Below are 12,160 nucleotides of genomic sequence, written 5' to 3' on the forward strand. Positions count from 1 at the left end.
TCATTCAAACTCTGGTCTATACATTCCAATTCTGTTGTTTTCATTCAAATTCCATTGTTTTGATTCAAACTCTGTTCTCTACATTCTAATTCCGTTGTTTTCATTCAAATTTTGTTGTTTTCATTCAAATTCCATTGTTTTGATTCAAATTCTGTTCTGTACATTCTACTTTAGTTGTTTTCATTCAAACTCTGTTCTGTACATTCTAATTCCGTTGTTTTCATTCAAACTCTGTTCTGTTCATTCTAATTCCGTTGTTTTCATTCAAACTCTGTTCTGTACATTCTAATTCCGTTGTCTTCATTCAAACTCTGTTCTGTACATTCCAATTCCGTTGTTTTCATTCAAATTTTGTTGTTTTCATTCAAATTCTCTTCTGTACATTCTAATTCCGTTGTTTTCATTCAAACTCTGTTCTGTACACTGGAAAAAATGGCCCTCCAAAAACAAGAAAAAAAAACTTAATACAAGTTATTTTTTGCTTGAAATAAGTGAAAAAATCTGCCAATGGAACAAGTGAAAATTCTCTTGACAAGATTTCTTGAAATAAGACAGTGAATCAAGCCTTACGAGATCTTGAAATTAGCTGGAAAAACTCATTCTTAGCTATATTTTACTAGTGTTGTGAAGTTTTTGTGTCTCATAATAAGTTTGTGGTGCTCAAAAGTAGTATTTTCGCCTCAAAAAAAGCATTTTTTCTATAAACCTCCCAACATCATCCTCATTGTTTTCAGTGTATATAACTTGTTTTCAGTTCTAAAAACGTGACACCCATCTAGATTTAAGTCCAACACCTTACTTGAAATAAGATTAGAAATTGGCATTTCGAGACAAAATGTACTAAAGTTAGCATTCTTTTACTAGTATTAGGCAATCTTTTTTGTAATAATTCTCTATTTCTAGTGCATTTACCCCATATTCAAGACTTTTACCTACTGCTTATAAGACAAAAAAAAAAAAAAAAAAAAAAGAGAACTATAGACTTCAAAAGCAACAACTTTATTGATAAAACCCCATAAACAGAGGGGACTACATAAAAGAAAGCCATTTTGCAGTGACTTTTTCCCCTGCCCAATCTAACACTAAACACACCTGTAACATATGTGCATTGCACAGGCAAAGTACAGACAAACACTGCTAGGCTAAAACTCCTCAACCTGTAACGTTTATTATTACAAAGTGCTTTTAACATGAACATTTGACCACATTCTTCAAACAATACCATAACATTATCATTAAGGATGCACAGTATTTGATTTTTCAGCTATATCTAATATTTTACAGTTGTACTAGCCAATACACAATAAAGCAATTCTTACTTTTATACCAAACTAGTCAGTCTCAGCTTAGTCAATTTACTCTTTCACAGTAGAGCCTATTTTCTGAATAGTCCTCTGTCTAAACTCATTAAAAAAAAAATAAAAATCTTAAAATTAACTAAAAGCGAGGCTGTCTGCACTGCACAAACCAAACACAAAATGCCGGCATGTTAGCCAATATTATTGTGCACCCTTAATTATAACACTGGGCTAACCTGACCAAATTACAAACAAAAATCAATCACAACCAACATGGACTGTAGTAGCCGTGGAAGGAGAGAGGAAGTGCTTTCCTATAGTCCATCTGACCATATTGGCTTTACTGGCCAATAAAAGCAGTCCACTCAGCCATGCTCTTCTTGTAAGATGATGTGAGATCTCTCTCATGGATTTTGTCCAAGAGAACCTCCGTCTGTATGACGGAAAGCAGAGTGGCTACACACTTTGGGTATGTAAGGTGAAGGGTGTAATAGTAGGCCATAAGGTATAAAGCACCCTCGGTAACCAAGTCTTTTGGAAACGTGGTTATTGACACATCTCCTACCGCTAGGATGCAGTTGGATGGACTCACAATCAGGACTTGGCAGGAGAGAGGACGTTTCATCAGATAGGTATTAGGGTCTTCTTGGTCCTTTAACACATAACACGGACATACTTTTGTAAGGATGATGCACTTTTGTTTCAAACACATAACTAAAGCTAAATTACAACAAAAGTTGAGGTTCTGAGAAAACACATCTGAAATTGCTACTTTTAATTATTCTCGATGGAATTACTGTTCACATCTGTCCAGCCTTCCTGAAAAACAGAAAATCAAGGCTACATTTAATTAGGTGTCATTGAGGTGATAAAAAATGTGCTACCACGTAATGCATCCATGTTTGTATTTACTGGTCACAGAGATCTAACCTGTGAGAACCCTCATTCCAAAAATGTGTTTTAGGTGCCTTTTGAAGGCTTAGAACATATAATATGTGAATATAAAATACTTTGGCACTCATCAGAAGAAGCATTTTTTAATACCGTTGTCCCAAAAAGAACAAAAACAACTACTACATTTTACACAACTCACCTCAAGGACATGCACCAGAGCCTCACTCGCATCACGTGCCCTCTTTGGAGGAGCAGAGGTGGATGGGAACAGTGATGGCAGCACATGTAGGATCTCAAGAGCCTGTTCAGCTATACAGAAGAAAGAATCATCATCTCATTACCACACTTAAACAAAATCCTCAAGATCAAAAAAAACAAAACAACAACAACAAATATTTGGCCAGTGACAACCATCGTGGATTGAAAAGGTGAACAACAAGACACTAGCACATGAAAGTTAAAGCTGTAATCCATAGTTTAAACTTGTCACAGTAACCTAAAAAATGCTAAATGGTGTAGATAATTGTTGTATACTGTGTTTACAGTAGGCTAATATGACTTATGCTTGAATGCTAACTACACCTACATTGACTTACATTGCATTAATGTTAGTCTGTAAAACTTAATGCTGAGGAGGGGAGGGGGAACAAAAAGGGATTTATCTTACATTGTATGTTGTGTAGTGAGCCTACACAACAACCTTTTCCTAAACCGGCCTGTTGGTTTGTATTTTTAGCCTTTTGTAGCGTTGAGTCTGTTTTCCCTGCGCGTAACTAGTAAAGGTGCGGCTTTCAGCTCCTTCAAGAAGGAGAGGGGGGGTGGGGGATTAGGCCTTTAAATTTTCAAATTCTCCTCCTCCTGTCCTCAGTGACATTACTTTAAGCATGTTAAAGCAGTAGTCCGTAAAGATCCAAACTATACTCTGATGACCAATAACACCAAAACATCATTGCTTACCTTTATCCATTCCCATTGGGGGCTTCAGCGTCTTTTTCCATACACCAAAAAACTGCACCTTCTGGCAGAAATCTTGCCATCTTCCCTTCAGTTCATTGATGAAGTTGGCATTTTCTTTATCCAAAATGCGATGAAGCTCCTCCATCACCTATAAAATATTCAGCATACCAATACAAACATGTCAATGCATCACTGAGGAGCAAGAAGTTGGTATGATAAACATTGTTTGGCTTGAATCACATGGATTCAACAATGACTTACATGTCCAATGTCCTTGAAGCAAGGATATGCTTCTAGAACCTTTTTGTGTCTGTCCTCCTCGCGAATAGTATTTGAATCAATGAATGCTCTTCTGGCTGAAAATTCCAAATCCAGGAGCTGAGAGACATCCTGCTGGTTTGGGTTTTTTCTTTTAAACAAAGTTTGTAGGGTCTTGTAGTGTTTGGCCAAGGTTGCTGGACAGTGGGTGTCTGGACTGTTGATATCTGCAGGCTTGTTTGCTGCAAGACACAAAATTACATAAACAATGTCTCTCACTTTAAAAAAAAAAATCTGTCATTAATTATGTCATTAAAATGACAAGTGTCTATAGACTATACTTTAATGGAGTTAAATCTTTAAAAAAAAAAAAAATACAGCTCTGAACTTAACTATTAAATACTTATTCATTTTTCAAAATATTTACCATGTAAATGCCAATTTACATATGGTCATGCAATCATATACAATTATATGTAGGCACACAAGTGCACCCCTATAAAGATGTGCCCACACACACACACACAGCGGCAGTTGGATGGACTCACTATTAGGACTTGGCAGGGTAGAGGGTTCTTCTTCAAGTAGGTTTTGTGCTTTCCTTTTTCCTTAAAGACATAGCAAAGAGATATTTTGTGTCAGGGTAATACACTTTAAAAATTAGTTTGGAACCTAAATTAAAAAACAGTTAAAAAGAGAAAAGCCTCTAGTGAGGCACATTGTTTTTTAAAAACATTACTTTACAGGATATACTGAGTGGTTAGAGACAGTGATGTTGCACAGACTTATACTATAAACACACCACAGTACCAAACTCTTTAAATTTATAATATACTGGCTTTTATTAATACCAATACTTTATTAACATTAATTTCCACAGAAATGTTAACAAACTGATGATAAAACAGGAAAAATGTGATGTAGTTATCATTTTCTGATGACCATTTTAAAGCCTTTTACTTCCGTCATGTCAGGACTGCCATCTTGACTCAACATGCAGGTATATTTGTTTTATTTTTTTATGATGACCACACAGTTTGTAAATGTAAAGTTGAAACTCACCTTCTAACTCACTTGTTTTACTGGCCGACTCTGGGCTGCTCCTCCCTTCTGTGGACAGATCCAGAATGATTGTTGAGTCACTTGAATCCATTTCTTCTACGTCACTTGGCTGATCAAGACATCGCCTCTTGGCAGAGCTGCGAAGATTAGTCAGTTAATCAATTAGTTATCAACTATAAACTCAATCAACTCATATCTTTATTGTATAGCCATTTTCATATATACAAAGTGTAACACAAAGTGCTTCTTCCTTTCATGCTAAAACAGGTGAGGAAACTAAAGGCAGGTCACCAAATACTTGATTGATCACATTGGATCACTTCTTTCTTTCCTTAATAAAATGCCCAAACATGATTTTAGCTTTTTTGTTTGTCCTCTATCGTTGAAATTAAAATTGTCAGGTTGTGGACAAAAGAAGACTTTTGGGGAAAAACTTTCACAACTTTCAAACATCGTACTGACTAAACAACTTATCAATTAATGAGGAAAATGAATAACAGAATTATCATAGTTAAAATTAAAATTAATTAGTTGCAGCCTTACCTCTTTGAATGTCTCCCATCTGGAGTGGCTTTTTGGGGGGATCTCACATTTTGCAGTCTTTTGTTTAGCTGTGTGTACACAGTAACCTGTATAGGACATTTAATACATTTTTCCAACCACTACTAAAATGTCCAACATGAAACACTTTGGTATTGAAGTGGATGCATTTCACTTACCCATGTATTCTTGATGCCTTGGTCCTGTAGCATAGGGTAGTACTGCACTATTCTCTTTGCCATTGCTGTAATTTCTGGTTTTGATGGGTATCTATGCGATTCTCCATCCCCTTTTGCCCTCAGGATTGCAATCATACTAGTCATGGTGTTTCGGATGAGCCGACATCTGAGCTCCTTTGACATTTTGCAGCTGCGCTCTTCACCTTTCTTCGACAACTCAAAGTATTGTTGGCGGACTTGCTCAAGCTCAGTGTCAGTGTGCAATACATATTCTGGATAGAATAACTTCACAACCTTTTCAGAACTTGTGCATTTTGAAGCAGTTGCATTTACAGTAGTGGATGTCTGTTGCTTGGGTGACTCATTAATGGAGGAGCTGGTTGAAGATTTTGAGTCATCTTGGCCAGATTCCTATAAAATAAATAATAATGAATAAAAGCAAAACGCAATTTTTGTGTGTGTGTGTGTGTGTGTGTGTGTGTGTGTGTGGGGAGAGGGGGGAATAGTGAAGAGCCATTCAACTCTGCCCACGGTTAAACTAGTTGTAATCGGACAAAAACACGACGATGCCAATTTTAAGTGGTGGTGAGTGACTGGGAAACTGACCTCCAGTACATCCTGACAGGCACGCCAGACAGCTTTTCTCCGTAAAAAGTTCTCTGGGCCTGGGAAAAGATCCTGCAAGTCTTCACGAGACAGGGTGCCCATCATTCCCTCGCTGATGTTTGCAGCTATTAACACATTGGAAGAAAAACATAGCAAGATGAAATTATGCCCTACAAAGGAAACTGCATGAGAGATGAGACTATGAAAGTTGACACTTCATTAAAATTGTGCTGAACTGAATTTTTATCCAGCTTTAGGTATTATTAAAGGAACTGAGCTTTTTGGAATGTAGTGGAGTACAGTTACTTCTTTACAAATCTACTCAAGTAAAAGTGTAAACTATAGTGCAGTAAAACTACTCTTAAGTACTTTTTTCCCCAAAAGTTAATCAATTAAATGTAAATTGGTAAATGTTACTGAGAATTATCCACCTCTAAGGATGAATAAATACACTTGCATAAGTAAAACAAATAACTACAAATGTTCCTAAAATGAGGAAATGATCACATGAAATGGAAGGTAAAAAAATTACTTAAACATCATCAACGACATTATTTATAAAATAATGTAATTTGCACACTTCCGTGTTCATACACCTATGTAAAACATAAGTCCATTTAATCTGTTTAAAAATAAATTTGCATACATTACCCTTTAAAACCGACACTGTGACCTCATCCAGTCCTTCCATGCTGTTAGCCTACTTAGCACACTAGTTAGCTTTTTTGGCGTTAGCTTGCCTCGTCCAGTCACTGTTCGGCTGCAACGTTACACAATATAAACACACCAAAACATTTAGAACTTTCGAAAGGAGTGTAATATGTACAAAAAATGAGCACTGTATAATACATTTTAACTTACTTCCAATGAAACGCGAATGCAAAGAACTCTGGGACAGTAGTGGCAGGCACGTGTCTACATGAACTTAAGATGTCCACCAGATCATTCACGACAGCCAGAAACGAAGTTCGTCTTCAATTTGCCTTACATTTCTTTGGCCCAAAAATCCTAAAAGGATGATTGATTGGTTTTTAAACCAAACAACTGTCTTTGTGCATTGCAAAATAACGTTAATTATTATAGGTTAATTAAAAATTTTTTTTACTTTATCCCCCACATTTACGACAATTTAGCAGGCGCGTTTAACCATGGTAACGAGTTATTTTACGGCACAACTGCAGCCCGCGCTACCGAATGAAACATACTAGCTTCCAACATGACTTGGCGTTGCTTTATATGCTACGTGTTTGTAGCATTGAGTCTGAGACAACTTTTGAGTCACATTAATACCATGCACAGCCGCAGCCCTGACTTTCGCGTGGTGTGTGGAATTGATGGCTGTCCGAGTGAGTACAGAGTATATAACTCTTTCTACTATCACGTAAAGCGGACACACGCGCGTCACCTTCTCGGAGTGGAAGCGGATGAGGAGGATGGATCAACCCGCCACGGTTTACCTGGAGCAGGTGAAAGGACGGCCCCAATCAACCAAACTAACGCCAGTTCTTCAGTAACTGACGAGGGCTCAAGCATCCCCGCACTAACGGTAAGTTATTTTAACAAAAGCCAGAGAAACGAGCTGCAGAAGCTGTAACATAATGTTAGCATTTACTTTGGCTGATCCAAGTACGTCCATTAAATGTGTTGTTTTTGACAGACTCATGTTGTACTTTTATTTTAACAGTGATGAGTGTCGAACTAGTTGTTTCGCTAAATTAAGTAACTCACCTGAAACGTAAATGAGAGCTGTGGCAGAAACGCAAAGCTGCAGTCTTGTCAGACTGTTTTTTTTTTTCAGTCATCCGTTCGTTCGCTCCGGTGAATGCATCCAAACTTTGCAGAAAGTCCTATTAGTTTAAAAAAAGTTGATATATTGTTGAAATACGTGTTGAAATCAGCTGGTAAAAGTCAGTCAGCTAACTGAATAGGTCGCTATCATGTTTACATATGTGTTCAAGGTCAATTTAAGCCATGTCCACACGTACACGGGTATTTTTGAAAATGGAGATTTTCCGTTTTCGTTTTAAAAAATAATCCCGTCCACACGTAAAGGCAGAAATGAAGGAAAACACTGCTAGGAACATGCCAAAGCAACAGGTGGCGATATATTCCTAACCGTGCAGAAATGTTGGCCAATCAGAAGTCTAGAAGCCTCAGTGGGAAAAAGTAAACAAAGCTGGGGCATAGAAGCAGAACCGAGTCGTATGTGTGGAGGGACAGTAACTGTGTGTGTATATGTAAGCATTTAAACAGTGCAGAGAGTAGAATTAACAGTAACAGTATTGTAGAAATTCATTTCACCGAAATAATAACGTGGCGCACAGTGTGACGTCAAAAAATGAGCACACCTTTGACACTGCGTTTTCTCCATTTTTCTGTCCACACGTAAATGCAAAAACGGAGTTTTAGAAAATATCCACCCTGGCCGGAGTTTTTAAAAATCTCCGTTTTCAGTGACCAAAAACGCCGTTTACGTGTGGACGAAAGGTGCAAACGCATAGAAAAATCTGCGTTTTCAAAAATACCCGGGTACGTGTGGACGTAGCCTAAGAGAATGACTATTAGGCAAAGCAAACCAAAATTACATGATTTGTTCAGAGTTACTGTCAAAAAAAATTTTAAACACACAAAAAAATACTCATCTTCACATTAATAGGAGCATTATAGTCAATATTACTTTTATTGTCAGTATTGGTCATTTTTTTTAAAGGTGAAACTACTAAATATAACATATTTCAAATTGTCAGTAACTTGTCCGACAGTAAATAACTGACATAACTAATTACTTTCATACAAACCAATCAGTAAGTTATTTTGTATATTTTTTAAATGAGTAATCAGTTATAAATAACTATTTGCATTTCTGAAGTAACAGTAAGACTACTGACAACATTAACTGTTACTTTTTTTTTTCTAAAACTATCTTTTGTTTTTCTTTTCTTTACCTTTTTTTTCTTAGTAACTCAGGAGGTTATGTTTTTGGTGGCATTTGTCTGACTGTTAGCAAAATAACTCAAAGTTATGGACAGATTTTAAATTTTCAGGAAATGTCACAAATGGGCCAATAAACAAGTAATTCAATTTTGGGGGTGATCAGGCATGATCAAGGAATTTAAACTATACTGTACTGAACTCTCCATGTGCTTTGCTAGTCTTATTAATCTATTATCAAGTACTGCTTTGTTTGTCATTTTAGTTGTCATTTTAAAAGCTCAAATTAAAGACATCAGTCAGTAAAAATACATCTACCTTGTACCTTATGGGCATGAATCTAGCTAACTAATGAATGCAATATTGTTTGGTGATTGCTACCTATCAATGCAATTGTTTATTTCTGTTTTAATAGATATGTTTTTGTTATTCTGTTTCAGAGTGGATTTCAAGAAGATGGAGAGGGTCACCTGAATCTTGACATTTATAAACATGCAACTGCATTTCTTCTTCAAGCCAAGGAAACCCATCGACTGACACAGGTAATTTATGCCATTAATTTTCCATTGAATTAAGAATAATAATAATAATAATAATAATAATAATAATAATAATAATAATAATAATAATAATAATACATTTTATTTGAGGGCGCCTTTCAGAAACCCAAGGACACCTTACAAAAAACACAATTAATAAAAGGAACAATAGTCATAAAAATAAGTTAAAATTACAAAACAGAGCGTGACAACAAATAAAATCAGCATTAAAGCGAATAAGCCAGTTTAAACAGATGTGTTTTGAGCTGTGTCTTGAATGTAGAGAGGGAGTCAGTATTTCTTAGTGCAGGAGGAAGAGAGTTCCAGAGCCGAGGAGCAGAGCGACTAAAAGCTCTGTTCCCCATAGTAATGAGGTGTGAGGACGGAACAGTAAGATGAATGGCAGATGATGATCTGAGAGGGCGGGAAACAGTGGTGATATGGAGTAGGTCACACAAATATGAAGGAGCAGTTTTATGGATACATTTGTATGTAAGAAGTAAGATTTTAAAATTTATCCTGGCTTCTATGGGCAACCAGAATTGTATTTCATTGTTAGAGAACCTAAAAGCAATATGCTTAACTTATGCTTAACAGTGCTCAAGCTATAACTTGGGCACTGTTCAGACCTGGCATCTTGAATGATCTGATCATAAATGGACAGCTATAGGTATGTGAGTGAAACACCTGACATTCGAATGTGTCTCCATGTACTTCATGGGTGACCACTCAGATCTCACTCCCCCACTATATATGGAAATAGACATGTATGTTGCATCCAAAATCTGCCTATCACTATATTTCCTTAGCATGAGCTAAGAATAGAGACAACATAATACACACAACACAAATTTTCAATTTGCATTTCCACCTATGATCCGATTCCTCAAAATGCATTATAATTAAGTGAAAACAAGGTTTTAACGTTGCATAAGGCAATATTATTCTTTACAAAAAAAATTTGGGTGGTGGGGGTAACTTATTTTGCTCATTGCATCTCACTAACTTTATGTAACTGAAGGTTTCATTTTTCAAAAATTGTGTCTCTGTGAGTTTGCATGTTGACTGTGTTCTCATATGAATTTTGTAATTAAGGATTTTCCTTTGTTTTTTTCCTCTTCCACAGAGAGCTGTTAACCACATCGTGAGTGGAATCCAGCAATATCAGGCCGTATTATTGGAGCACCTAAAACAACAAATGAGTGACATGATTGAGAGACATTCTGGGGACCTGGATCAACTAAAGAGTGATGCAGTGGGGGTATTTGACCAGTTTGTTGACCCTTTCACTTACATTGCTTCCACCCATTTGCAGGACAAGACCATCAAAGAACTGTTAAAACCAGTTGAACCAGAGATTATTGTCACAAAACAAACAGTCTGTTATTCGAAGCGTGGAGACTCCAGAGTTCTTGCCATTAAAGACCATTGTTTTCATTACATACCGTTGGTGAAAAGTTTGGAGCAGCTGCTATCACATCCAAGAATGCTTGCAATGATTGATGAGAGGCCAAAGCCATGCAAGGATGGCTTTCTTCATGATTTCATTGATGGAGACATTTTTAAGTGGCACCCACTGTTTATTAAAGTCCCTACAGCATTACAGTTGATTTTATATACAGATGAAATTGAACTATGCAATCCTCTTGGATCTCGGGCAAACAAGAACAAGCTGTTATTGATTTATTACACCTTAGGTAACATCAGCCCTAAGTACAGATCAAGACTTCCTGCTATTCGTCTGCTTGCCATGGTAAAATCAAAAGATCTTTCCCGTTGTGGTATAGATGAGATATTTGAGAGGATTAACCGTGACTTAATTGAGCTGTGTGATGGTGTCCAAGTTGTCACTGCAAGTGGTGAGAGGACAATTCATGGGGCACTCATGTGTGGAGACACTCTAGCTCAGCATGAAGTGGCTGGATTTAAGGAAGGAGTGGGTTTTGCCTACAGTAAATGCAGGCACTGCGAATGCCACTTTGAAGACATGCAGGAAAAATTTAATGAAGATTTTTTTGTTAAAAGGACCATGGCCAGTCATAACAGGCAATGTAATGACATTGAGAAGGCAAGTACGGACTTTCTGAAAGACAAACTAAAAATAACGTATGGTATAAACAGGAGAAGCAAGTTAACAGAATCTCCTCACGTTGATATAATCAATCAAACCCCACAAGACATCATGCATGTTATTCTTGAAGGCGTTGCCCCATATGAAATCAAATGTGTTTTAAAGAATCTTGTGCTTTCAGGGCAAATGAACTTAGATTCATTCAATAGTGCAATTTTGTGTTTCCCTTATTCTCCTGTTGATGTGAGGGATAAGCCTTGCCCCATATCTGTCAGTACACTGTCATCAAATGACAATAAATTGAAACAGTCAGCTGGGCAGATGCTGGTTTTGTTGAAGATCCTTCCATTTCTTATGGACAAAATTGGAGAAAATCATTACACACAAATGCTACGTAACATGTTAGAGATCATAAAAATTCTGTTTTCACCTATTATTGCTGTCTCAACTCTCTCCAGATTGAAGCTTTTAATAGAGCAGCATTTAAAACATTTCAAACAACTGTTTCCAGATGAAAATATTATACCTAAACAGCATTATTTACTGCATCTTCCTTCTCAGATTAAGGCTCTTGGTCCTACAGTGAGGCATATGTGTATGCGTTTTGAGTCAAAACATTGTTTCTTCAAGCAGTGGGCTCTGAAAAGTAGTTTTAAGAATATTTGTAAATCTCTTGTGAAGCACAACCAACTTTATGAATGTAGTCAGAACGTGCATGAGAAACATCCCATTTTTTTCAAGTGAAGTCGACATGGGTCCAGCCAAAGAGGTGAAAAATGTTCATTATGTAGAAGGCAAGATTAAAGACTTCATTGAGCAAGTTGA

General features: G+C 36.7%; 2 protein-coding genes and 1 long non-coding RNA gene across 5 annotated transcripts; 1 reads left to right on the top strand and 2 right to left on the bottom strand.

Annotated features, from left to right (window-relative positions):
• Nucleotides 1–511: 511 nt before the first annotated feature.
• LOC308400144 (uncharacterized protein) lies at nt 512–5,385 on the bottom strand. 3 transcript variants are annotated; one of them, XM_080887642.1, is made up of 8 exons: nt 5,189–5,385; nt 5,013–5,098; nt 4,482–4,606; nt 3,956–4,015; nt 3,411–3,649; nt 3,150–3,297; nt 2,392–2,501; nt 512–1,950 (listed from the first exon to the last, which is right to left on the bottom strand). In XM_080887642.1, the coding sequence occupies exons 1-8, from the start codon at nt 5,369–5,371 to the stop codon at nt 1,639–1,641; spliced, it is 1,263 nt and encodes a 420-aa protein (XP_080743768.1). In that variant the 5' UTR covers nt 5,372–5,385; the 3' UTR covers nt 512–1,638. The 3 variants fall into 3 exon arrangements, with proteins under 3 accessions (XP_080743768.1, XP_080743767.1, XP_080743769.1); XM_080887641.1 differs by having other exon boundaries at nt 4,470–4,606; XM_080887643.1 differs by having other exon boundaries at nt 1,844–2,117; nt 4,470–4,606.
• Nucleotides 5,386–5,418: 33 nt separating this feature from the next.
• Nucleotides 5,419–6,781, bottom strand: LOC308399654. The gene is made up of 4 exons (XR_013972232.1): nt 6,656–6,781; nt 6,446–6,554; nt 5,795–5,919; nt 5,419–5,599 (listed from the first exon to the last, which is right to left on the bottom strand). It is a non-coding gene; the product is annotated as an uncharacterized lncRNA (long non-coding RNA).
• Nucleotides 6,782–6,846: 65 nt separating this feature from the next.
• LOC308400353 (uncharacterized protein) lies at nt 6,847–11,798 on the top strand (the record flags this gene model as incomplete). The annotated part of the gene is made up of 4 exons (XM_080887997.1): nt 6,847–7,340; nt 9,166–9,267; nt 10,391–11,336; nt 11,794–11,798. Exons 1-4 carry the CDS (start codon nt 7,011–7,013, stop codon nt 11,796–11,798), a joined length of 1,383 nt encoding a protein of 460 aa, XP_080744123.1. The 5' UTR covers nt 6,847–7,010.
• Nucleotides 11,799–12,160: the final 362 nt, after the last annotated feature.

Source organism: Rhamphochromis sp. 'chilingali', assembly GCF_963969265.1.
Source record: "Rhamphochromis sp. 'chilingali' genome assembly, chromosome: 7".
NCBI classification, from domain to species: domain Eukaryota; kingdom Metazoa; phylum Chordata; class Actinopteri; order Cichliformes; family Cichlidae; genus Rhamphochromis; species Rhamphochromis sp. 'chilingali'.